Source organism: Anomaloglossus baeobatrachus, chromosome 4, assembly GCF_048569485.1.
Source record: "Anomaloglossus baeobatrachus isolate aAnoBae1 chromosome 4, aAnoBae1.hap1, whole genome shotgun sequence".
Taxonomy (NCBI): Eukaryota; Metazoa; Chordata; class Amphibia; order Anura; family Aromobatidae; genus Anomaloglossus; species Anomaloglossus baeobatrachus.
This window is the reverse complement of record NC_134356.1, coordinates 656,666,678-656,694,652: the sequence shown is the minus strand read 5'-3', so window position 1 is coordinate 656,694,652 and position 27,975 is coordinate 656,666,678. Positions and strand designations below refer to the sequence as shown.

At 41.8% G+C, this 27,975-nt stretch overlaps 1 protein-coding gene across 4 annotated transcripts in view; it reads right to left on the bottom strand.

Moving 5' to 3' along the window:
- Positions 1–27,975, bottom strand: part of PDE4A (phosphodiesterase 4A) — a 1,076,361-nt gene that overhangs the window by 88,828 nt on the left and 959,558 nt on the right. The window contains exon 1 of one of the 4 annotated variants that reach the window (XM_075346509.1): positions 2,682–2,788. The exons of the other annotated variants lie outside the window; for them this stretch is intronic. Within the exon in view, the coding sequence (XP_075202624.1) occupies positions 2,682–2,788 (107 nt within the window). Of the gene's footprint in view, positions 1–2,681; positions 2,789–27,975 lie in introns of those variants that run through there. 4 annotated transcript variants of the gene reach the window in all.

Here is a 27,975-nt window from a genome sequence, read left to right as displayed (position 1 = left end):
CCTAATACACAGACATCAGGACACACAGACCTCTCCTCCTCCTCCTAATACACAGACATCAGGACACACAGACCTCTCCTCCTAATACACAGACATCAGGACACACAGACCTCTCCTCCTAATACACAGACATCAGGACACACAGACCTCTCCTCCTAATACACAGACATCAGGACACACAGACCTCTCCTCCTAATACACAGACATCAGGACACACAGACCTCTCCTCCTAATACACAGACATCAGGACACACAGACCTCTCCTCCTAATACACAGACATCAGGACACACAGACCTCTCCTCCTAATACACAGACGTAAGGACACACAGACCTATCTGTATATTAGAGGCCGTACACCGGCATTTACTTTATTTTTCCATATCCGATCTATTACTGAGGGAACTGGTCATGCAAAATCCTTATCTACACTCTGTATATTGGCATGAAGAACAGGAAAATTAAAAGTAAGTCACTCAGGCCTGAGACTCTGCATTCTGTAACCATGGAAACACATAGGTCTGTATAGGAGCTGTATACACAAAACGATGGTTTATTTTCATAGGAAAAATGCATGTGCATCATTCAAAGAGAACCATAAAAAAAACCTTAATCTCGTTCATTATGCGGCTAGTAATGGATTACACAGATATAATTAATTTTCACTGCCTCTAGTGATGATCCCTGAAAGTATACAACTGAGCGTCAGTGGTTTATAATGGATTTGTTACACAGGTGGTATCGTGGTCACTGCGTATATACAGAAGTCACATCTGATCAAAAGATGGGGCCGTACTACACTACGTGCCGTGAGGACCATGGCGGGATCTTCAGAGATGGAAATGAGAGTGGGGAGCACAAGTCCCAGCCATCCCGACCCAGTCAGATCAATGGCCGCCTACACATAGTGCCTGGGCCTAAGATGTAACCACAGCAACGACCCCCACAGTGAGGTAAGACTATAGGACAACTGACCCCATGTTAGGTTCCCCTAAATATACATCTCCCTCACATCAGCTCTATAAAGGGGTCCGCAAAAATCAACATGTCAGTGTTTGGGTTACTAAATCAGTGCGCCATTGTTCAGATTATCCCGCACCCCAGTGTCCGGGTCATCATCCCGCACCCCCAGTGTCCGGGTCATCATCCCGCGCCCCCAGTGTCAGGGTCATTATCCTGTACCCCCAGTGTCAGCGTCATTATCCTGTACCCCCAGTGTCAGCGTCATTATCCTGTACCCCCAGTGTCAGCGTCATTATCCCGCACCCCCAGTGTCATTATCCCGCACCCCCAGTGTCATTATCCCGCACCCCCAGTGTCATTATCCCGCACCCCCAGTGTCATTATCCCGCACCCCCAGTGTCATTATCCCGCACCCCCAGTGTCATTATCCCGCACCCCCAGTGTCATTATCCCGCACCCCCAGTGTCATTATCCCGCACCCCCAGTGTCATTATCCCGCACCCCCAGTGTCATTATCCCGCACCCCCAGTGTCATTATCCCGCACCCCCAGTGTCATTATCCCGCACCCCCAGTGTCATTATCCCGCACCCCCAGTGTCATTATCCCGCACCCCCAGTGTCATTATCCCGCACCCCCAGTGTCATTATCCCGCACCCCCAGTGTCATTATCCCGCACCCCCAGTGTCCGTATTCTCCTGAATTTGGGCTCCCTGAGCTCAGCTTTTCTTGCGGTCTTCATGCCTGTGACCGGTATGATGAGGCAGGCGGGGGCGGCCATATTCCCGATGTAAACACACGGAGCATGTGACTGTCAGGCGGGGACGGCTCAATAAAAGTCATTGATACCAATGTACGAGATGTCACAGACTCCCTCCGATCCTACATAGACCCCAAATCCAGGCGCCATATAATCCCCATTTGCACTCTGCTCTCTGTTATCAGCCACATCAGACGCGCTGTGTATGTATAAAGTGCCGTACACACAGCAGTCTCCAGGGGAGCGGTGTGTACGTCTGTGGGTGCGAGCAGCGTATATACATCCGTGGCGGAGTTTACTTCCACCAGACACCTGTATAAGCAGGACAGAGCCATCGCGCTAATCCCTGAGTATATACCGTCTTGTGCTGCGCACACATAGCCGCCATACATTACTCTTCAGTAACTACGAGACGGGATTAACCCTTTGTTTACAACCTCATAATTTATTTTTTTTCATCTCCATTGTATTAGAGTGTCAGCTCTTCAGGCTGGAGTCAAATCACCCAATTAAACTTCTGTCTGCATTATGATTGGTCGCAATAAGCAAAAATAGACTGCTAAATTTGTACGAGGACCCCCTCATAAACCCATTAATGTGCACAAGCTGTTCAATAAGGAGATGAGCAGCAATGGGCGCCGCTTATCTTTGGCATACTGGTGACGGCAGACTAGATAGGGGGCTTTGGGAAGGATCGGGGGTCAGGTGGGCACCCTACTGGGATCAGGGGTGGAAACGGATTGATCCACAGAAAAAAATCCGAAATCCAGAGTCATCCCAGCAGAGATGGGACGTAGCTGGGATGGGAAACATATCATTATACTGGAGACACCAGTTCCACCCAGTCTGCTCCTATGCCACCTGCTGGGACGAGAGCACAGACCCAGTATAATCTCGCTCGTTACAGGATGGTTTTTGCCTAAGCGACTACGCTCCGGACTATGTTGGTGCCATAGACTGACCTGACAGATTTCATCAGCCGATGCTTCTTGATGTCCTCCTCGCTGAACGAGAAATGCATCCTGGGTATCCTTGGAACCCGCAGGGTACCCCGACTTCTGGAGGGCATAAGGGGTAGAAGAGTCCTCCGCGGTGCGAGCCCCGGGGACAGAAGTTTAGAGAGAGAAGGGAAAGTCCTTTCCTCTTCAGCAACACAGACAGAAGTGCAGCGAGCGAGCGTCCTGGCAGAGCGAGGCGTGCACACAGCGCACACACGGATCGTGCACACCCCCTCTGGCCAGCAGGGGCTACAAGTCCTGGAAATGGATTACGCTCAGGGCGTCGGTCCCATTACATAAGAGGGTTACTCCGCACTGGTTAACCCCCTGGCTGCGAGGCGAGGACACTGCGTACGGGTAAATGCCTGGAGGGTGTCACAGAAAAAAGAAGCGACACCAGAATATCCGGACAAGAAGTATTTTTCTTCTGTTCCTTCAATTGGTAAAAAAAAATAATGAAAAAAAGCATCCGGTGTCCGGTAAATTTGTCGCAGGTTTAGGTCTTTATTTGTAGCCCAGAAAACCAAACTGATTTGTTTTTTTTTCTTTTTGCACCACCCTTTGCCCCGGGGAGAACATTTGTGACTTATTAAAAGACATAAATCATACCTGACGGGAAAAATCACACCTTGGTAAAAGGGAAAGTAAGTTCTAAAAAGCCAAACAGGCAGAAAAAAAGGTACTAAAAAAAAAAAAAGAAAAAAGGCACAAAAAAAGGGCACCAAAAAAAAAAAAGGGCACCAAAAAAAGAAAGGGCACCAAAAAAGAAAGGGCACCAAAAAAGAAAGGACACCAAAAAAGAAAGGGCACCAAAAAAGAAAGGGCACCAAAAAAGGGCACCAAAAAAAAGGGCACCAAAAAAAAGGGCACCAAAAAAAAGGCACAAAAAAGGGCACAAAAAAAGGGCACAAGAAAAGGGCACAAAAAAAGGGCACAAAAAAAGGGCACCAAAAAAAGGGCACCAAAAAGCCAAATAAAAGGGCAGAAACACCCAATGAGAAACCCAAAATTGGAATTTTTTTTTTTATTTTTAGATAATTATTTTTGTTAGTTTTTTTTTATTTTATACCCCCAAAAGGGCAATTTAGAACAATTTTCTGAACTTAGATTTCCCATCATTGCATGTTGGGTTAAAAAAATAAATAAAAAAACATTAAAATTCTCTGGAGAAAAACAAAACAAAAAGTATACAATGTAGGGTACAATTGTTTGGGATCTGAATTGATGTGTTATGTGGATGTCTACAGGTATGTTCACACCTGAGTTTTGTATGCTGATTTTGGAGTGGAATTTGTGCCAAAAGCCACATTAAAAAAACCCAAAACACTTAAAAAAGGGTATATGCACCTGATGCAGAAAATTTCTGCACCTAAAAACTGCACCTTGTGGCTGAAAAACACCAAAAATATACACGATTTTTGGTGCTGTTTTTCATGCGTTTTTGGGTGCGTTTTTCATGCGTTTTTTGCGCCACCTGTTCTTTAGTGTATGCAATGGATGAAAGGGCAGAGGGCGCTCAAGGCCTAAATCTGCTTGGTACCAGCTTAAATCACAGCAAACACATGTTTTGTTGCCGTTTTTGATGCATTTTTTTGTGAGTTTTATTTGCAGCCAAAATGAGCCATACAAGACACTATTGCTATACATCAATATTAAAAATGCATAAGAAAGGCACCAAAAAAATCCATCAAAACAGCTCCAAAACCAGGCATCTTTTACAAGCGTTTTTTAAAATGTGGATTTCTAGTTAAGAAAATCTATTTGTAAAAAAAAAAGAAAACAACAAAAAAAAAGCCTCCACTTCGGCTAAGTTCACATATAATTTTGACGCCGATCCTCTTCAAAAATTCACATTAGACTCCAGGGCGTATTTTGTTTATGTGGATCTGCTTCAAAATCAACAAACTCTACAGGTCATGTTTAGTTTAGGACCCCTTTTTGAGTTGTTTGCTGAAAAAGACATTATCACCTATCCGCAGGTAAGAACTTATACACTTCTGGGGTCCAACCGCTGGGACCCGGCAGTGATTGGCAGAATTGGCAGAACGGGGCACAATTATCCCCATTAGAATGAAACGGCTGGGCACTTGCTTGACTTCCATTCCATTAATTTTCTATGGAGCTCCCACAAAAAGCCCCAAGGGCCATGAATGAACAAAGCGGTGGTTGAGCATACAGGCGGCTGAGGGTCTCAATGGTCGGACCACCACGAATCTAAGTGATCACCTATCCTATGGATAGGATTTTTGTGAGCTTGTCCAAAAATTATGCTCACCCATGAGTGTGAGTGAGCACTTGTCCAAAAGTGAGGCTCACCCATGAATGTGAGCAAGCATTTGCCCAAAAAGTATGCTCACCAGTCAATGTTTCCGAGCACGTGTCCAAAAATTATGCTCACCCATGAGTGTGAGCTTGTCCAAAAATTATGCTCTGTGTGTGAGCGAGCACGTGTCCAAATATTATGCTCACCACTGAGCGTGAGCATCTGTCCAAAAAGTATGCTCACCCAAATGTGAGCACTTGTTCAAAAATGATGCTCACCAGTGAGTGTGAGCAAGCACATGTGCAAAAATGACGCTCACCTGTCAGTGTAAGAGCACTTGTCCAAAAATTATGCTCACTAGTCAGTTAAGCAAACACTTGTCTAAACATTATATGCTCACTAGTCAGTGTGAGCGAGGTCTTGTCCAAAAATTATGCTCACCTGTCAGTGTGAGTGAGCACTTGGCTAAAAATTATGCTCACTAGTCAGTGTGAGTGAGGTCTTGTCCAAAAATTATGCTCACCTGTCAGTGTGAGTGAGCACTTGGCTAAAAATTATGCTCACCTGTGAGTGTGACAGAAGTCTAGGATAACAGATCTAATTGGCAAGTTTGCGCTCTGCTTCGCCCCCATTCGTGGGGCTGCTCCTCTACCACGTGGCATTTGGTTTCGATAAACATCTCCATTCTTTGTGTACAGATGTGACCATCCATCTTAGTTGCACCTATACTACGTCTCCATAACAACGCTGCACCAGACAGTACTACAGCTCAGGCTTCGGGCCTATAACTTCCAATTATTATATCTCAGCCTAGAAGTAACAGATCGAAAGGCGGATTTCACATTTTTAATGTACATAAACCGGACTTTGATGCCGATTTACGGTATGTCGATAGATCTTTAACATATTTTATTTTATTAGTTGTTGCCACTGTTCCTCCTATGTCAAGGAAATAAATCCTATGCTGCCAGAGCTTACCCATTCCCCCCCCCCAAACCATCACATTTATATATAGAGATAAGAGGGCACAGGGTACTAAAGTAAAGATATTTAGAAGATCGGATCTTCCAGACGGCCGATATCCGTACCCCTATATAAGAGGTGGTGAGCAATGAATAATGGTACAATGCCGGGGTCACTAATCTAACACACTGAGGTGTACACTTCCCTGTGGATACAGCGCCTCCCCTGTCCGTAGGTTGTGTCTGGTATTGCAGTGTTGCCCATTGCAGAAAGTGAGGCTACGTTGCAATACCAGACATGACCTACTGACAGATGTGGTGCTATTTATTATTGGGTTTTTTTTTTTTTTTTTTAAAGTTAAATAACCCATGTTTTTCTAATTCTGTACAACCGCTTTCATTAAAGAAGGAGCCCAACGTGAACCTATTCACACTGGATAATTTTTTTTGTCAGTAGGGTCCTCCAAAAACTCCCTGATCAGCTGTAATCTATGGGAGAACCCAGCAGCAAGTGTTTAGTTTCCCCACAGCAACTCCGGTGGAGAAATGGGGAATTACACCGTACCTGCTGGAAGCGATGGGTCGTTCGTGTAATGCAGGGATGAGATGGGTCCTCCAGAGGGGGAGACGCATTGGGACAACTCTCTAATAAGCCACCCATTCTGGAGTCAGGGGAGTCATTTAATAGCATGGGACGCTGGAGCAGACATTTAGGGCTCCTTAAAGTTTTTACTTTCTTGGTGAAAATCTAGTAAAGGACAAGTTTCTATGAAGGTAAATATTAGACCAGAGATAAGAGGTCAATGGGACAGATCCAGAACAATGAGATAACATGACAGAGGGCAGGCTCAGGGTTATCCCACCAGGAGATTAAATTGGGGGCTTAAAGGGAATGAGTCATCAGAAAATGACATTTTGTTTAAATCATGTTTGTAAATTGCATGTATATATTAAAAATTTATTTTAATATAGATTTAAAAAATAAAAAATAAATCTTTTAATTCTCACACTGACTACAAGGCGTAACGATGATAACACCACTATATACAGTAGAGAACACCAGAGCCACCATTCACAATAGGTGATATCAAAGCTCACCTCCTCCTCCTCCTGTACAATAACAGATATCCCCTATTGTTAATCCTCAACTGGAGAGGTGGTGTTTGCAACACCCCAGGGAAATTTTGTTCAGCTGGCATTCATTGGAACATGCTGGTATGAATCATTAATTTATTACATTTTCCGATACTTGTGGGTGTCAAAACTTTGATATACTCCTATGTAATCAATCACCAATAAGAAAACTATTAAAACAAACGTGATCTTTGCATTTTCTGTAAAAATTAGAGATTTCTAAGCACTGGGGTATAGGAAGCCCCACATCAAGAGTTGCGTGACAAAAATCCCACCTCACCAGTTGAGGGTTAATCGTGGATCTGGTGTGCTCTACTGTACATAGAGGTAGTATCAGTCATACAGGATGAGGAGGAGATGAGCTGTGACATCACCTATCATGAATCATAGATCCTGAGTTATCTAATATATGTACAGGTTGTTGTACAGGAAAAGGAGGAGGTGAGCTGTGACATCACCCATTGTGAATGGTAAATCCTGTGTTATCCACTGTATATGGAGGGGTTGTCAAACCTCACCTTCTCCTGTATAACTGATATTACCTCTATATACAGTAGATAACACAGGATCCACCATTCACAATAGGTGTTATCACATCTCACCTCCTCCTGTACAATGACTGATATCACCTATTGTGAATGGTGGATCTTGTGTTATCTACTGTATATAGAGGCGTTATCAGTCTCTATGCAGCTGTGATATCACCTATTGTGAATTATAGATCCAGAGTTATCTGCTGTATGTAGTGTTCATCAGTCATTGGACGGGAAAAGGAAGAGGTGAGCTGTGGCATCACCTATTGGGAATGGTGGATCCTGTGTTATCCACTGTATATAGTGGTGTTATCGAAGCTCACCACCTCTTGTATAATAACTGATATCACCTCTATATTCAGGAGAGAACACAGGATCTACCATTCACAATAGGTGTTATCACAGCTCACCTCCTCCTCCTGTACAATGACTGATATCACCTATTGTTAATAGTGGATCTAGTGTTATCTACTGTATATAGAGGCGTTATCAGTCATTATACAGGATGAAGTGAGCTGTGACATCACCTATTGTGAATCGTTGACCCTGTATTATCTACTGTATATAGAGGCGTCATCAGTCATACAGGATGAAGTGAGCCGTGATATTACCTATTGTGAATCGTAGACCATGTTATCTACTGCATATAGAAGCGTTATCAGTCATTATGCAGGAGGAGGAGGTGAGCTGTGATATCTATAGTGAATGGTAGATCCTTCGTTATTTGCGGTGTATAGAGGTTATCAGTCATTGTACAGGAAGGGGAAGAGGTGAGCTGTGACATCGCCTATTGTGAAGGGTGGATCCTGTTATCCACTGTATATAGAGGTGTTATTAGTCATTGGACAGGATAAAGAGGAGGTGAGCTGTGGCATCACCTATTGTGAATGGTGGATCCTGAGTTATCCACTGTATATAGTGGTGTTATCAAAGCTCACAACCTCCTGTACAACGACTAACACCTCTATATACAGCAGAGGACACAGGTTCCACCATTCACAATAGATGATATCAAAGCTCACCTCCTCCACCTGTGCAGTGACTGATAGTGGAGAAGATGGAGAAATTAATCTATCAGCATATATCGGACTACTCTTGGATGTCATCAGTGTGGCCCGGTGTTTCACACGCACCCATAGACAAAAAAATGCTGCCATTTTTTTCTCGCTCCATTAAGAGAGGACGAAAAACTTTCAGATCTGCTCTGCCCCATAGAATAACATTGGGCCGAGCGCAATATCAGATTTTCTCGCTTTGCACTTGTCCGATCCATACACGAATGTGAGCGAGGTCTAATATTAAGCCCAGGGGCCAGTTTAAAAATTTGCAAGATTTCTGTTTCGCTTTTTTTTTTTCTATAAAGTTTTGCCGTTATCAGAACTAAATTGGACATTGAACTACATTACCAGAGATGACGCACTCAATGACACACTCAGCTCTGCTACACCGGAGTGTGATCACTGAGCGGCGAGTGATTGAGCGGAGTGCAGACAGTATCTGAGTGTGAACACATGGCCGCCATTATATATACATGTAGTTTACAGTCCACACCCATGACGCTCCGCTCATTGGCTCGCTGCACCCTGGTGCTGTCCAAGTTTTACTCCTCTCCAGAGGGAAGGTGGGGTTTATGAACGGACTTCCCCTATACAGACGAGGACTTGAGGTCACACATGCATAGAAAGCAGAAAGTGCAGCAGAAGATGCAGAAGTACCTCTGATCCTACTCCTGGGGGCGCCACATGCTACATAAGAGCAGCACTATATACTGGGGCTGTACACGTGTAATTATCTCTAATTCATGGTGTTATAAACAGTTGTATAATTTTATATACTACCCAATGCCATCACAACCGCTTGGAAGGGGTTTTACATTTTTGGCAGTGAAGGAGATAATCAGATAAAAAAAAAAAAAAAACAAAATGTGCAGCAGGAAAGGACAGACTCTGGCAAAAGGAGTACAACAGCACCATCTGGTGGTCACATTGGAGACTGCACTGACCGACTTTGTGTATATAGAACGGCACTTTTAGAGGCCGTAGAAAGGTTTATTTACACTTAATAATTCCTTCATGAGTTCACACATTTTATGGGCGTTTTAGAGGACGTTTCACGCCGCCAAAACCATGGAGGTGTAGTTTATGGCACGTGATTCTCTAATATCACAAGTGCAGGCGACCGTACTGTTAAACTCTATCACAATTGCTCACACAAAAAGGTTGGAAATTCACAAAAAAATGTTATATGTGGACAGGCAGCTTCCTCCTATAGGGAGAAGGATCTGTATATAGGTATATATTCCATATACTATGATATTGTTTCTCGTTTCACCCACAAACCGAAATGTATTTTTTGGGGGATTTTATGTGATATACCAAAACTAAGTGGCAAGTATTTGTGAAGTATAAAAGAAATGATACAGGGTGATCTGAAGGTTTTAAAAATATAAATCTGAATTGTGACGTGCGTTTGTATTCAGCCCGAGGCAATACTTTGTAGGATCACCTTTCCCTGCAGTTACTGCGGTGAGTCTTTTGGGGGAGGTCTCTCCAGCTTTGCACATCTAGAGGTGACTTTTTTGCCCATTTTTCTTTGCAAAAGAGCTCTCACCCAGTGAGATTGGATGGAGACGTCTTATCAGCAGTTTTCACGCCGCTCCCACACATGAATATGCTTTGGTGTAAACCCTCCATTGTAGCGCTGCAGGATATGTAGGGCCTTTATGCTGCTAGAAGGTGAACCCAGGCCCCAGGCTTAAGTCTTTTACAGCCACTAACAGGGTTTCCTCCAGGGTTGTCCTGTATTTAGCTCCATCCATCTTCCCATAACATCTGACCAGCTTCCCTGCCGAAGAAAAGCCTCCCCTCAGCAGGATGCAGCCTCCACCATGTGTGACATAGAACTTTACATTTATCCAAAAAGTTCTACTTTGATCTCATCTAACCAGAGCACCTTCTTCCACATGATCACTATGTCCCCTATGTGGAATTTTACAAACTGCAAAAAGGACTTGTTATGGCTTGCTTTGAAAAATGGTTTTCTTCTTACCACTCTTCCATAAAGGTCAGATTTGTGGATTAAATTATTAACAGTCCTCTTGTGGACAGATTATACCCACTGAGCTGTGGATCGCTATAGCTCCTCAAGTGAGCATGGGCCTCTCAGCTGCTTCTCTCATTAGCGCTCTCCTTCTTGGGAGGTCAGTTTAGGTGGACGGCCATGTCTTGGTAGGTTCGCAGTTGTGTCATACGCTCTGTTTTTTTTGGATGATGGATTGAACAGTGCTCCATGACATTCTCAGAGCTTGGGCTATATTTTATAACCTAACCCTGCTTTACTCTTCTCCACAACTTTAGCCCTGACCTGTCTGGTGTGTCCCTTGGTTTTCATGATGCGGTTTAATCTTTAAAAAATCAGATATTTTTTATTTGAACTTTTCCAACAAAACAAGTATAACAGCCCTAGGGATCACAGTGACCTTACCCCACCCCCACCCCTCCCCCCCCTGTTTAATCTTTAATGTTCTAACATAAACCTCTGAGGCCTTCACAGAACATCTGTAGTTATACTGAGAAGAAATTACACACAGGAGGACTCAATTTACTAATTATGTGACTTCCGGAGACAATTGGTCACTCAGGATTGTATTTGGGAAGAGCAGACTACAGCGGGCGGAATACAAACATCATAATTTTCAGATTTTTAATATATTAAGAAAACCTTATATTATTTCCTTCACACTTGCTATTTAGGGTTTCTATATCACATAAAATCCCAATAAAGTACATTTAGGTCTGTGTGTGTAATGTGAAAAAATGTGGAAAAGTTCACAGGGTAGGAATAGTACTGTATATGGAGAGTACAACTAAAATAATTCGATATAGTGCTGGAAGATGCACCCCTGGGTCGGAAAGGACTCAACAAGCTACTGGGGAAGAACCGATGGCTGACCTGAAAACGATCAAGTCTCAAAATCAAAGCTGGAAGGACGTCTTGGTGTTGAATATATAAGAATAAGGCTGCACATCAAACTTAGATAATGGTATAATGCCTCAAGCATATGGAAAAATATTGGAATATACAATGAAAAATGCTACTTGCTAATTTGAACATGTGAATAATGAATTGAATACCTGCTATGAATATTAGGAAAAAGGAGATATTTAGCAATCGCATTGATCAATGTAACTGAGCCCCAAAACCTCGTCAAGGTATATCTCTATATTGGGGTCCCTAGCTCTGTGACCCTAACTGTGTGTCATCTCATTGCAATTAAAAACTGCTATGGGTGGAGAGGGGTAACTAAGGACTTTCTTATATAGGAGATGGAAAAAACATGGCCGAAAGGGGCGGAGCTGTGTTCACATTCAGAAAAAAAACTACATATAACTGAATAGGATAACTGAAGTGAGCACTAATATATATATATGAGTGCAAGCCAAAAATACATACTATATATAAGAGAATAAGGCTGCACATCAAACTTAGATAATGGTATAATGCCTCAAGCATATGGAAAAATATTGGAATATACAATGAAAAATGCTACTTGCTAATTTGAACATGTGAATAATGAATTGCATACCTGCTATGAATATTAGGAAAAAGGAGATATTTAGCAATCGCATTGATCAATGTAACTGAGCCCCAAAACCTCGTCAAGGTATATCTCTATATTGGGGTCCCTAGCTCTGTGACCCTAACTGTGTGTCATCTCATTGCAATTAAAAACTGCTATGGGTGGAGAGGGGTAACTAAGGACTTTCTTATATAGGAGATGGAAAAAACATGGCCGAAAGGGGCGGAGCTGTGTTCACATTCAGAAAAAAAACTACATATAACTGAATAGGATAACTGAAGTGAGCACTAATATATATATATGAGTGCAAGCCAAAAATACATACTATATATAAGAATAAGGCTGCACATCAAACTTAGATAATGGTATAATGCCTCAAGCATATGGAAAAATATTGGAATATACAATGAAAAATGCTACTTGCTAATTTGAACATGTGAATAATGAATTGCATACCTGCTATGAATATTAGGAAAAAGGAGATATTTAGCAATCGCATTGATCAATGTAACTGAGCCCCAAAACCTCGTCAAGGTATATCTCTATATTGGGGTCCCTAGCTCTGTGACCCTAACTGTGTGTCATCTCATTGCAATTAAAAACTGCTATGGGTGGAGAGGGGTAACTAAGGACTTTCTTATATAGGAGATGGAAAAAACATGGCCGAAAGGGGCGGAGCTGTGTTCACATTCAGAAAAAAAAACTACATATAACTGAATAGGATAACTGAAGTGAGCACTAATATATATATATGAGTGCAAGCCAAAAATACATACTATATATAAGAATAAGGCTGCACATCAAACTTAGATAATGGTATAATGCCTCAAGCATATGGAAAAATATTGGAATATACAATGAAAAATGCTACTTGCTAATTTGAACATGTGAATAATGAATTGCATACCTGCTATGAATATTAGGAAAAAGGAGATATTTAGCAATCGCATTGATCAATGTAACTGAGCCCCAAAACCTCGTCAAGGTATATCTCTATATTGGGGTCCCTAGCTCTGTGACCCTAACTGTGTGTCATCTCATTGCAATTAAAAACTGCTATGGGTGGAGAGGGGTAACTAAGGACTTTCTTATATAGGAGATGGAAAAAACATGGCCGAAAGGGGCGGAGCTGTGTTCACATTCAGAAAAAAAACTACATATAACTGAATAGGATAACTGAAGTGAGCACTAATATATATATATGAGTGCAAGCCAAAAATACATACTATATATAAGAATAAGGCTGCACATCAAACTTAGATAATGGTATAATGCCTCAAGCATATGGAAAAATATTGGAATATACAATGAAAAATGCTACTTGCTAATTTGAACATGTGAATAATGAATTGCATACCTGCTATGAATATTAGGAAAAAGGAGATATTTAGCAATCGCATTGATCAATGTAACTGAGCCCCAAAACCTCGTCAAGGTATATCTCTATATTGGGGTCCCTAGCTCTGTGACCCTAACTGTGTGTCATCTCATTGCAATTAAAAACTGCTATGGGTGGAGAGGGGTAACTAAGGACTTTCTTATATAGGAGATGGAAAAAACATGGCCGAAAGGGGCGGAGCTGTGTTCACATTCAGAAAAAAAACTACATATAACTGAATAGGATAACTGAAGTGAGCACTAATATATATATATGAGTGCAAGCCAAAAATACATACTATATATAAGAATAAGGCTGCACATCAAACTTAGATAATGGTATAATGCCTCAAGCATATGGAAAAATATTGGAATATACAATGAAAAATGCTACTTGCTAATTTGAACATGTGAATAATGAATTGCATACCTGCTATGAATATTAGGAAAAAGGAGATATTTAGCAATCGCATTGATCAATGTAACTGAGCCCCAAAACCTCGTCAAGGTATATCTCTATATTGGGGTCCCTAGCTCTGTGACCCTAACTGTGTGTCATCTCATTGCAATTAAAAACTGCTATGGGTGGAGAGGGGTAACTAAGGACTTTCTTATATAGGAGATGGAAAAAACATGGCCGAAAGGGGCGGAGCTGTGTTCACATTCAGAAAAAAAACTACATATAACTGAATAGGATAACTGAAGTGAGCACTAATATATATATATGAGTGCAAGCCAAAAATACATACTATATATAAGAATAAGGCTGCACATCAAACTTAGATAATGGTATAATGCCTCAAGCATATGGAAAAATATTGGAATATACAATGAAAAATGCTACTTGCTAATTTGAACATGTGAATAATGAATTGCATACCTGCTATGAATATTAGGAAAAAGGAGATATTTAGCAATCGCATTGATCAATGTAACTGAGCCCCAAAACCTCGTCAAGGTATATCTCTATATTGGGGTCCCTAGCTCTGTGACCCTAACTGTGTGTCATCTCATTGCAATTAAAAACTGCTATGGGTGGAGAGGGGTAACTAAGGACTTTCTTATATAGGAGATGGAAAAAACATGGCCGAAAGGGGCGGAGCTGTGTTCACATTCAGAAAAAAAACTACATATAACTGAATAGGATAACTGAAGTGAGCACTAATATATATATATGAGTGCAAGCCAAAAATACATACTATATATAAGAATAAGGCTGCACATCAAACTTAGATAATGGTATAATGCCTCAAGCATATGGAAAAATATTGGAATATACAATGAAAAATGCTACTTGCTAATTTGAACATGTGAATAATGAATTGCATACCTGCTATGAATATTAGGAAAAAGGAGATATTTAGCAATCGCATTGATCAATGTAACTGAGCCCCAAAACCTCGTCAAGGTATATCTCTATATTGGGGTCCCTAGCTCTGTGACCCTAACTGTGTGTCATCTCATTGCAATTAAAAACTGCTATGGGTGGAGAGGGGTAACTAAGGACTTTCTTATATAGGAGATGGAAAAAACATGGCCGAAAGGGGCGGAGCTGTGTTCACATTCAGAAAAAGAACTACATATAACTGAACACAGCTCCGCCCCTTTCGGCCATGTTTTTTCCATCTCCTATATAAGAAAGTCCTTAGTTACCCCTCTCCACCCATAGCAGTTTTTAATTGCAATGAGATGACACACAGTTAGGGTCACAGAGCTAGGGACCCCAATATAGAGATATACCTTGACGAGGTTTTGGGGCTCAGTTACATTGATCAATGCGATTGCTAAATATCTCCTTTTTCCTAATATTCATAGCAGGTATGCAATTCATTATTCACATGTTCAAATTAGCAAGTAGCATTTTTCATTGTATATTCCAATATTTTTCCATATGCTTGAGGCATTATACCATTATCTAAGTTTGATGTGCAGCCTTATTCTTATATATAGTATGTATTTTTGGCTTGCACTCATATATATATATTAGTGCTCACTTCAGTTATCCTATTCAGTTATATGTAGTTTTTTTTCTGAATGTGAACACAGCTCCGCCCCTTTCGGCCATGTTTTTTCCATCTCCTATATAAGAAAGTCCTTAGTTACCCCTCTCCACCCATAGCAGTTTTTAATTGCAATGAGATGACACACAGTTAGGGTCACAGAGCTAGGGACCCCAATATAGAGATATACCTTGACGAGGTTTTGGGGCTCAGTTACATTGATCAATGCGATTGCTAAATATCTCCTTTTTCCTAATATTCATAGCAGGTATGCAATTCATTATTCACATGTTCAAATTAGCAAGTAGCATTTTTCATTGTATATTCCAATATTTTTCCATATGCTTGAGGCATTATACCATTATCTAAGTTTGATGTGCAGCCTTATTCTTATATATAGTATGTATTTTTGGCTTGCACTCATATATATATATTAGTGCTCACTTCAGTTATCCTATTCAGTTATATGTAGTTTTTTTTCTGAATGTGAACACAGCTCCGCCCCTTTCGGCCATGTTTTTTCCATCTCCTATATAAGAAAGTCCTTAGTTACCCCTCTCCACCCATAGCAGTTTTTAATTGCAATGAGATGACACACAGTTAGGGTCACAGAGCTAGGGACCCCAATATAGAGATATACCTTGACGAGGTTTTGGGGCTCAGTTACATTGATCAATGCGATTGCTAAATATCTCCTTTTTCCTAATATTCATAGCAGGTATGCAATTCATTATTCACATGTTCAAATTAGCAAGTAGCATTTTTCATTGTATATTCCAATATTTTTCCATATGCTTGAGGCATTATACCATTATCTAAGTTTGATGTGCAGCCTTATTCTTATATATAGTATGTATTTTTGGCTTGCACTCATATATATATATTAGTGCTCACTTCAGTTATCCTATTCAGTTATATGTAGTTTTTTTTCTGAATGTGAACACAGCTCCGCCCCTTTCGGCCATGTTTTTTCCATCTCCTATATAAGAAAGTCCTTAGTTACCCCTCTCCACCCATAGCAGTTTTTAATTGCAATGAGATGACACACAGTTAGGGTCACAGAGCTAGGGACCCCAATATAGAGATATACCTTGACGAGGTTTTGGGGCTCAGTTACATTGATCAATGCGATTGCTAAATATCTCCTTTTTCCTAATATTCATAGCAGGTATGCAATTCATTATTCACATGTTCAAATTAGCAAGTAGCATTTTTCATTGTATATTCCAATATTTTTCCATATGCTTGAGGCATTATACCATTATCTAAGTTTGATGTGCAGCCTTATTCTTATATATAGTATGTATTTTTGGCTTGCACTCATATATATATATTAGTGCTCACTTCAGTTATCCTATTCAGTTATATGTAGTTTTTTTTCTGAATGTGAACACAGCTCCGCCCCTTTCGGCCATGTTTTTTCCATCTCCTATATAAGAAAGTCCTTAGTTACCCCTCTCCACCCATAGCAGTTTTTAATTGCAATGAGATGACACACAGTTAGGGTCACAGAGCTAGGGACCCCAATATAGAGATATACCTTGACGAGGTTTTGGGGCTCAGTTACATTGATCAATGCGATTGCTAAATATCTCCTTTTTCCTAATATTCATAGCAGGTATGCAATTCATTATTCACATGTTCAAATTAGCAAGTAGCATTTTTCATTGTATATTCCAATATTTTTCCATATGCTTGAGGCATTATACCATTATCTAAGTTTGATGTGCAGCCTTATTCTTATATATAGTATGTATTTTTGGCTTGCACTCATATATATATATTAGTGCTCACTTCAGTTATCCTATTCAGTTATATGTAGTTTTTTTTTCTGAATGTGAACACAGCTCCGCCCCTTTCGGCCATGTTTTTTCCATCTCCTATATAAGAAAGTCCTTAGTTACCCCTCTCCACCCATAGCAGTTTTTAATTGCAATGAGATGACACACAGTTAGGGTCACAGAGCTAGGGACCCCAATATAGAGATATACCTTGACGAGGTTTTGGGGCTCAGTTACATTGATCAATGCGATTGCTAAATATCTCCTTTTTCCTAATATTCATAGCAGGTATGCAATTCATTATTCACATGTTCAAATTAGCAAGTAGCATTTTTCATTGTATATTCCAATATTTTTCCATATGCTTGAGGCATTATACCATTATCTAAGTTTGATGTGCAGCCTTATTCTTATATATAGTATGTATTTTTGGCTTGCACTCATATATATATATTAGTGCTCACTTCAGTTATCCTATTCAGTTATATGTAGTTTTTTTTTTCTGAATGTGAACACAGCTCCGCCCCTTTCGGCCATGTTTTTTCCATCTCCTATATAAGAAAGTCCTTAGTTACCCCTCTCCACCCATAGCAGTTTTTAATTGCAATGAGATGACACACAGTTAGGGTCACAGAGCTAGGGACCCCAATATAGAGATATACCTTGACGAGGTTTTGGGGCTCAGTTACATTGATCAATGCGATTGCTAAATATCTCCTTTTTCCTAATATTCATAGCAGGTATGCAATTCATTATTCACATGTTCAAATTAGCAAGTAGCATTTTTCATTGTATATTCCAATATTTTTCCATATGCTTGAGGCATTATACCATTATCTAAGTTTGATGTGCAGCCTTATTCTTATATATAGTATGTATTTTTGGCTTGCACTCATATATATATATATTAGTGCTCACTTCAGTTATCCTATTCAGTTATATGTAGTTTTTTTTCTGAATGTGAACACAGCTCCGCCCCTTTCGGCCATGTTTTTTCCATCTCCTATATAAGAAAGTCCTTAGTTACCCCTCTCCACCCATAGCAGTTTTTAATTGCAATGAGATGACACACAGTTAGGGTCACAGAGCTAGGGACCCCAATATAGAGATATACCTTGACGAGGTTTTGGGGCTCAGTTACATTGATCAATGCGATTGCTAAATATCTCCTTTTTCCTAATATTCATAGCAGGTATGCAATTCATTATTCACATGTTCAAATTAGCAAGTAGCATTTTTCATTGTATATTCCAATATTTTTCCATATGCTTGAGGCATTATACCATTATCTAAGTTTGATGTGCAGCCTTATTCTCTTATATATAGTATGTATTTTTGGCTTGCACTCATATATATATATTAGTGCTCACTTCAGTTATCCTATTCAGTTATATGTAGTTTTTTTTCTGAATGTGAACACAGCTCCGCCCCTTTCGGCCATGTTTTTTCCATCTCCTATATAAGAAAGTCCTTAGTTACCCCTCTCCACCCATAGCAGTTTTTAATTGCAATGAGATGACACACAGTTAGGGTCACAGAGCTAGGGACCCCAATATAGAGATATACCTTGACGAGGTTTTGGGGCTCAGTTACATTGATCAATGCGATTGCTAAATATCTCCTTTTTCCTAATATTCATAGCAGGTATGCAATTCATTATTCACATGTTCAAATTAGCAAGTAGCATTTTTCATTGTATATTCCAATATTTTTCCATATGCTTGAGGCATTATACCATTATCTAAGTTTGATGTGCAGCCTTATTCTTATATATAGTATGTATTTTTGGCTTGCACTCATATATATATATTAGTGCTCACTTCAGTTATCCTATTCAGTTATATGTAGTTTTTTTTTCTGAATGTGAACACAGCTCCGCCCCTTTCGGCCATGTTTTTTCCATCTCCTATATAAGAAAGTCCTTAGTTACCCCTCTCCACCCATAGCAGTTTTTAATTGCAATGAGATGACACACAGTTAGGGTCACAGAGCTAGGGACCCCAATATAGAGATATACCTTGACGAGGTTTTGGGGCTCAGTTACATTGATCAATGCGATTGCTAAATATCTCCTTTTTCCTAATATTCATAGCAGGTATGCAATTCATTATTCACATGTTCAAATTAGCAAGTAGCATTTTTCATTGTATATTCCAATATTTTTCCATATGCTTGAGGCATTATACCATTATCTAAGTTTGATGTGCAGCCTTATTCTTATATATAGTATGTATTTTTGGCTTGCACTCATATATATATATTAGTGCTCACTTCAGTTATCCTATTCAGTTATATGTAGTTTTTTTTTTCTGAATGTGAACACAGCTCCGCCCCTTTCGGCCATGTTTTTTCCATCTCCTATATAAGAAAGTCCTTAGTTACCCCTCTCCACCCATAGCAGTTTTTAATTGCAATGAGATGACACACAGTTAGGGTCACAGAGCTAGGGACCCCAATATAGAGATATACCTTGACGAGGTTTTGGGGCTCAGTTACATTGATCAATGCGATTGCTAAATATCTCCTTTTTCCTAATATTCATAGCAGGTATGCAATTCATTATTCACATGTTCAAATTAGCAAGTAGCATTTTTCATTGTATATTCCAATATTTTTCCATATGCTTGAGGCATTATACCATTATCTAAGTTTGATGTGCAGCCTTATTCTTATATATAGTATGTATTTTTGGCTTGCACTCATATATATATATTAGTGCTCACTTCAGTTATCCTATTCAGTTATATGTAGTTTTTTTTCTGAATGTGAACACAGCTCCGCCCCTTTCGGCCATGTTTTTTCCATCTCCTATATAAGAAAGTCCTTAGTTACCCCTCTCCACCCATAGCAGTTTTTAATTGCAATGAGATGACACACAGTTAGGGTCACAGAGCTAGGGACCCCAATATAGAGATATACCTTGACGAGGTTTTGGGGCTCAGTTACATTGATCAATGCGATTGCTAAATATCTCCTTTTTCCTAATATTCATAGCAGGTATGCAATTCATTATTCACATGTTCAAATTAGCAAGTAGCATTTTTCATTGTATATTCCAATATTTTTCCATATGCTTGAGGCATTATACCATTATCCAAGTTTGATGTGCAGCCTTATTCTTATATATAGTATGTATTTTTGGCTTGCACTCATATATATATATTAGTGCTCACTTCAGTTATCCTATTCAGTTATATGTAGTTTTTTTTTCTGAATGTGAACACAGCTCCGCCCCTTTCGGCCATGTTTTTTCCATCTCCTATATAAGAAAGTCCTTAGTTACCCCTCTCCACCCATAGCAGTTTTTAATTGCAATGAGATGACACACAGTTAGGGTCACAGAGCTAGGGACCCCAATATAGAGATATACCTTGACGAGGTTTTGGGGCTCAGTTACATTGATCAATGCGATTGCTAAATATCTCCTTTTTCCTAATATTCATAGCAGGTATGCAATTCATTATTCACATGTTCAAATTAGCAAGTAGCATTTTTCATTGTATATTCCAATATTTTTCCATATGCTTGAGGCATTATACCATTATCTAAGTTTGATGTGCAGCCTTATTCTTATATATAGTATGTATTTTTGGCTTGCACTCATATATATATATATTAGTGCTCACTTCAGTTATCCTATTCAGTCTTGGTGTTGAAGTCACAGGGTAGAAAGGGAAAATCAAAAGCTCCAAAGATATCATAAAGTTCAGAACTTGGAACATACGAACCCTGAACAAACTCAACATCGTCAAAGCCAAAATGGTCAGAACAGGACTCAACTTACTCAGAACCATAAGAACATTGAGTCTACTATTCCGGCAATGATGACCGAAGAAGAAACAGTGTGGCTTTCATTCTCAACCGAAGATTGTCCAGCAATGTCCTGAAGTACAACGCAGTCAGTGATAGTCATCGCGATACAACTACAGAGAGCGCCAATCCTTATACAAGTCTACACGATGTCAACAGAAGCCGAGGAGGAAGACATTAAACTATCCTACCATCAAGTTCAAGAAGAAAAATCGACAAGTTGCCAAAACAAGACTTACTCATTATCACGAGAGACTTGAATGCCAAATTGGCCATGGCAAGCATGGACCTGTTGGAAACTTTGGAGAAAGATTTATTGAATTTTGCATGACTACTCACCTATCCATCATGAACACCTTTTTCCAAAATCACAGACTTTACACATGGACATCACCAAATGGGGCCTATAAGAATCAAACTGACTACATATGTGTTCCCCAAAGATGAAGGTCATCGACCATTAATTCGAAAACAAGTTAGGAGCTGACTGTAGAACTGATCATGAACTTTTCATAGCAAAGAGTCAAGATGGGCAGACGGACTAGACACAAGGTCATTTCCAACTTTGATTTGACCAATTTATCTGAAGTATTTGGACCGGTCTGCACAACCAATATACAGTGCCTACAAGTAGTATTCAACCCCCTGCAGATTTAGCAGGTTTACACATTCGGAATTAACTTGGCATTGTGACATTTGGACTGTAGATCAGCCTGGAAGTGTGAAATGCAGCAAAAAAGAATGTTATTTCTTTTTTTTCTTTTTTTTTAAATTGTGAAACGTTTATTCAGAGGGTCATTTATTATTCAACCCCTCAAACCACCAGAATTCTGTTTTGTTCCCCTAAAGTATTAAGAAGTATTTCAGGCACATAGAACAATGAGCTTCACATGTTTGGATTAATTATCTCTTTTTCCAGCCTTTTCTGACTAATTAAGACCCTCCCCAAACTTGTGAACAGCACTCATACTTGGTCAACATGGGAAAGACAAAGGAGCATTCCAAGGCCATCAGAGACAAGATCGTGGAGGGTCACAAGGCTGGCAAGGGGTACAAAACCCTTTCCAAGGAGTTGGGCCTACCTGTCTCCACTGTTGGGAGCATCATCCGGAAGTGGAAGGCTTATGGAACTACTGTTAGCCTTCCACGGCCTGGACAGCCTTTGAAAGTTTCCAACCCGTGCCGAGGCCAGGCTTGTCCGAAGAGTCAAGGCTAACCCAAGGACAACAAGGAAGGAGGTCCGGGAAGATCTCATGGCAGTGGGGACATTGGTTTCAGTCAATACCATAAGTAACGTACTCCACCGCAATGGTCTCCGTTCCAGACGAGCCCGTAAGCTACCTTTACTTTCAAAGCGTCATGTCAAGGCTCGTCTACAGTTTGCTCATGATCACTTGGAGGACTCTGAGACAGACTGGTTCAAGGTTCTCTGGTCTGATGAGACCAAGATCGAGATCTTTGGTGCCAACCACACATGTGACGTTTGGAGACTGGATGGCACTGCATATGACCCCAAGACTACCATCCCTACAGTCAAGCATGGTGGTGGCAGCATCATGCTGTGGGGCTGTTTCTCAGCCAAGGGGCCTGGCCATCTGGTCCACATCCATGGGAAGATGGATAGCACGGCCTACCTGGAGATTTTGATCAAGAACCTCCGCTCCTCCATCAAGGATCTTAAGATAGGTCGTCATTTCATCTTCCAACAAGACCACGACCCAAAGCATACAGCCAAGAAAACCAAGGCCTGGTTCAACAGGGAAAAAATCAAGGTGCTGCAGTGGCCTAGTCAGTCTCCTGACCTTAACCCAATTGAAAACTTGTGGAAGGAGCTCAAGATTAAAGTCCACATGAGACACCCAAAGAACCTAAATAACTTGGAGAAGATCTGCATGGAGGAGTGGGCCAGGATAACTCCAGAGACCTGTGCCGGCCTGATCAGGTCTTATAAAAGACGATTATTAGCTGTAATTGCAAACAAAGGTTATTCCACAAAATATTAAACCTAGGGGTTGAATAATAATTGACCCACACTTTTATGTTGAAAATTTATTAAAATTTAACTGAGCAACATAACTTGTTGGTTTGTAAGATTTATGCATCTGTTAATAAATCCTGCTCTTGTTTGAAGTTTGCAGGCTCTAACTTATTTGCATCTTATCAAACCTGCTAAATCTGCAGGGGGTTGAATACTACTTGTAGGCACTGTATATCACAGGACAAGGATAAAACAAAGCCTGACATATAAACAGGAGGCATAAGACATCCCTACAGCTATGATTAAAAGAAGACACCCTAAAGATCATCGAAGAAAGACAAATGGCAAACGCAAAACGTAACAAGCAGGACGCAGACAACATCCGTAAAAGACTAAAGAGCCATTCGAGCACATGAAGTACTTTATTACCAAAAGATAAGTACAGAGATAGAAAATGAACATCTGAAGGGCAAAATGAGGAAGGCATACAAAAAGATCAAAGATACGACAAACGTTTCAGTGAAGAGCGGGAATGTTCACAGACGCCAACAGGAAAAACGGGAAGAAAGACTGGAAAGGATAGTGAATCGAACATCTTAAAAGAACAAGATGTTGCTGTGATAAAGCTTTTGTCAAAAAAAAACCAAACGCACCTGGATGTGACAATATTCCAATAGCACTAATAAAGCTTTGGAAGCAGCAGTTGATGTCAACAGATATGGACGACTGGTAAATGGCCCAAGGAGAGGACAAGATTGGTGTTTATTCCAATTGTGAAGAAGGGATATGCTACTGACTGACTGACTATTGCCAGCAAAATACTACTAAAGAAGATCCTACAAAGATGGCTGTAGCCTTACTTTGACAAAGACCCGCCAGAGGAACAAGCAGGATTCAGAAAAGGCCGAGGAACAAGAGATGGAATTGCCAACATTAGATGGATGATAGAAAAGGCTGAAGAATATAACAAGGAGATCGATTTTTGCTTCATTCACTACAATTAAGCCTTTGACTGGGCTGATCACCAGAAACTTTGCAATGCCATGAAGGATATGGGTGTGCAGAACCATCTGATCAGCCTCATCAGGAGCCTTTACATCCACCAAGAGGCAGCAGCAGCCCGGACAGAACACGGTGACACGGCACGGATCAAAGTAGAGCGAGGCGTCAGACAAGGCGGCGTCCTGCAACATTTTTCTTCAATTTATATGCAGAAGCTATTGTCAGGAAGGCTGGACTTGCCAAAAAAGAAGGAATCAAAATTGCTGGACAAATAATCAACAATCTTAAATACGCAGAAGATACAACATTGATAGCAACAAGTGTAGATGGAATGAAGGAGCTATTACGAAGTGTCAAGATGGAAAGCTCAAACATGGGGCTCCTACGCAATACAAAGACAACAAAGATATTAACCACTGCCAGGTAAGACAGGGACACAAATGAGATGGCTGGTGATGAACTGGAAGTTATGAAGGACTTCAACCTACTCAGATCAAAGATCACTCAAGATAGAGCAACAGCACCAAAAGTCACAAGGAGAATCAACAATGAAATCACAGGACAATGTCCTCAAATCAAGGAACATTTCACTGGTGACAAAGACACGGCTCGTACATAGTCTGGTCTCAGCGCGTACATAGTCTGGTCTATTCTGTAGCCACACATGGATGTGAAACTTGGACGATAAAGAAACAAGACAGAAGAAGAATCAACGCCTTCAAAATGTGGTGCTGGAGAAAGAGGTTATCAATACCATGGATGGCAAAAAGAACAAACATATCAATTATGGGACAAATCAAGCCAGACATGTCACTCGAAGCAAGGCTCACCAAGATATAAACCATTTTACTTTGGAAACATCATAAGAAGAGAACAATCACTGGAGAAGGACATCATGGTGGGACGTACAGAAGGAACAAGGAAATCAGCAATTCAATAGCGTGATACTGTCAAGATAACGGTGGAGAAGACTCTGGTGGACCCCTTTAGGCAGAGAAGACCCCGGTGGACCTATCTAGGTGGAGAAGACCCCGGTGGACCTATCTAGACGGAGAAGACCCCGGTGGACCTATCTAGGTGGAGAAGCCCCTGGTGGACCTATCTAGGCGGAGAAGACCCTGGTGGAAGTCTCTAGGCGGAGAAGACCCTGGTGGACCTATCTAGGCGGAGAAGACCCTGGTGGAAGTCTCTAGGCGGAGAAGACCCTGGTGGACCTATCTAGGTGGAGAAGACCCTGGTGGACCTATCTAGGTGGAGAAGCCCCTGGTGGACCTATCTAGGCGGAGAAGACCCTGGTGGAAGTCTCTAGGCGGAGAAGACCCTGGTGGAAGTCTCTAGGCGGAGAAGACCCTGGTGGACCTATCTAGGCGGAGAAGACCCTGGTGGACCTATCTAGGCGGAGAAGACCCTGGTGGACCTATCTAGGCGGAGAAGACCCTGGTGGACCTATCTAGGCGGAGAAGACCCTGGTGGACCTATCTAGGCGGAGAAGACCCTGGTGGACCTATCTAGGCGGAGAAGACCCTGGTGGACCTATCTAGGCGGAGAAGACCCTGGTGGACCTATCTAGGCGGAGAAGACCCTGGTGGACCTATCTAGGCGGAGAAGACCCTGGTGGACCTATCTAGGCGGAGAAGATCCTGGTGGACCTATCTAGGCGGAGAAGACGCTGGTGGACCTATCAAGGCAGAGAAGACCCTGGTGCACCTATCTAGGCTGTACAAGATCGACCTTCCTACACAGCGTTCATTCATAAAATCATCATGGCTCAAAATCAAACAGTTTTAAATATAAAAATAAACAACAACAACAACAGCAGCAGCAAAGTCCTGCCTCCATACACTGTGCCCTTTTCTCCGTGTATTGGCTTTGCTGGCCTTTATTGAGCCGTGCGCTCATACACAAATAAGAACCTGTGTCTCCCATTTTGGTTAATTTTTTTGCAACATATAATGGCTACTCCAGAGTCCTCCTCTATATATACAGCTCCCCGACCACATTCTGAGCATGTCTTCCACTCCAGCACATATCATATATCTCATATATACCATGCCCTACAGCACCGCCAGTCACACAGTATATATCCTCAGTCTATATGCGCCTTCAAGGCTTCACGTTTCTGCACTGCTTGCGCACAGACACCATCAGCAGATTGCAGGTGCCATTTATAGCAGCCTGTATCCTGAGAATGGGCAGAAGTCCCAGATCTGCGTTATTACAGCCATGGGGTTATTACAAGGTATAATGATTAGGATCATGAAATAAACCTTCCTGTTCCCCTCCCTGAGCGCGGGTGCTGTGTGACCCTTTCTCAGAGGATACAACGGAGTCACACACCCTGAAATGTAAATACATTTATTACACGGGATAAAGGACTAGGTGCCAACGGGCGTCACCCGCTCCTGGCGACAACCACTGACTGTATAGCAGAAAAAGGCCAGCAGGCCACGTTCAGACACTGGGTACAAATGCCGGCCTGTATTATGTGTGAACCGCTGCCATATCTGTGGATTTATGGGTCAGAACCATGAAGGAAAAGTATTTTTGTCAAAGTGCAAACCCCAATTGTTTATGGCAGGAGCACATGAGGCAGTACAGCACGCAGTCATGGGGGTCCTTCACTCAGCACACCCGCAAGGAAGCCGTCAAGTGGTACGCAGAACCCTGATGTGGGCGGCATGCGATTATGGGGAACCCTGAAGGTAGCATCCAATCACAGAGATCCCTGTGGGTGGCACGCAGTCATGCGGAACCCTGGGGGGGAAATTATGGGGAACCTTGAAGGTAGCATGCAGTCACGCGAAACCCTAGGGGTGGGGGGAGCGGCAAGCGGAACACAGGGGGGGAGCGGCAAGCGGAAACCCCCACGGGGGGGGAAGACACGCGGAACCCTGGGGGGCGGCAAAAAATTATGGGGAACCCTGAAGGTAGCACACAGTCACGGGGAACCCTGAGGGTGGCACACAGTCACGGGGAACCCTGGGGGTGGCACACAGTCACGGGGAACCCTGGGGGTGGCACACAGTCACGGGGAACCCTGGGGGTGGCACACAGTCACGGGGAACCCTAAGGGTTGCACACAGTCAGTCACGGGGAACCCTGGGGGTGGCACACAGTCATGGGGAACCCTGGGGGTGGCACACAGTCACGGGGAACCCTGAGGGTGGCACACAGTCACGGGGAACCCTGGGGGTGGCACACAGGCACGGGGAACCCTGGGGGTGGCAGACTTATGGAGCACAGAAGCTAGCAATGTCATTTGGGGGCTTTGAAATTAGGAATGTTATTTAGTCCCATACACATCAGACAAAGCTGTGGATTTGGGCAGCAGTATGGGGGTCTCCTGACCGATGATGTAGGAATGCCTTTTTCCACTTTCCCCATTGGAAACACATTAATGATATGAGTATTTGGCGATCAGTAATGTAAGGTGCCCGGGCTCGGTGAGATTCCTCCATGTCGCCGTGGTGGCGGCCCGGGGTCGGATCCTACCTTGGATGCTGGGGTCACAGTATAGAATACACGGCGGTGCGGATTCTACACATGGCGGTGCGGATTCTACACATGGCGGTGCGGATTCTACAGACGGCGGGCGCAGAGCGGCGAGGATCGGCCATTGTAGAGAGCAGTGCACTTACCTACAAGACAAAACCAGAGAGAATAATCACTCATCATCCATCAAGCGCGAGAACATCACATGCAGAAGAACATGATAAGATGCCATCAGCTCCATCTGAACGGAGATCAGCGTCGCGGGCACCGATAAAAGACAAAACTCGCTGAGCAGTGAAAAGATCAGCAACTTCCTACATCCTCTGCTACAATTTGTGGCCATCTGT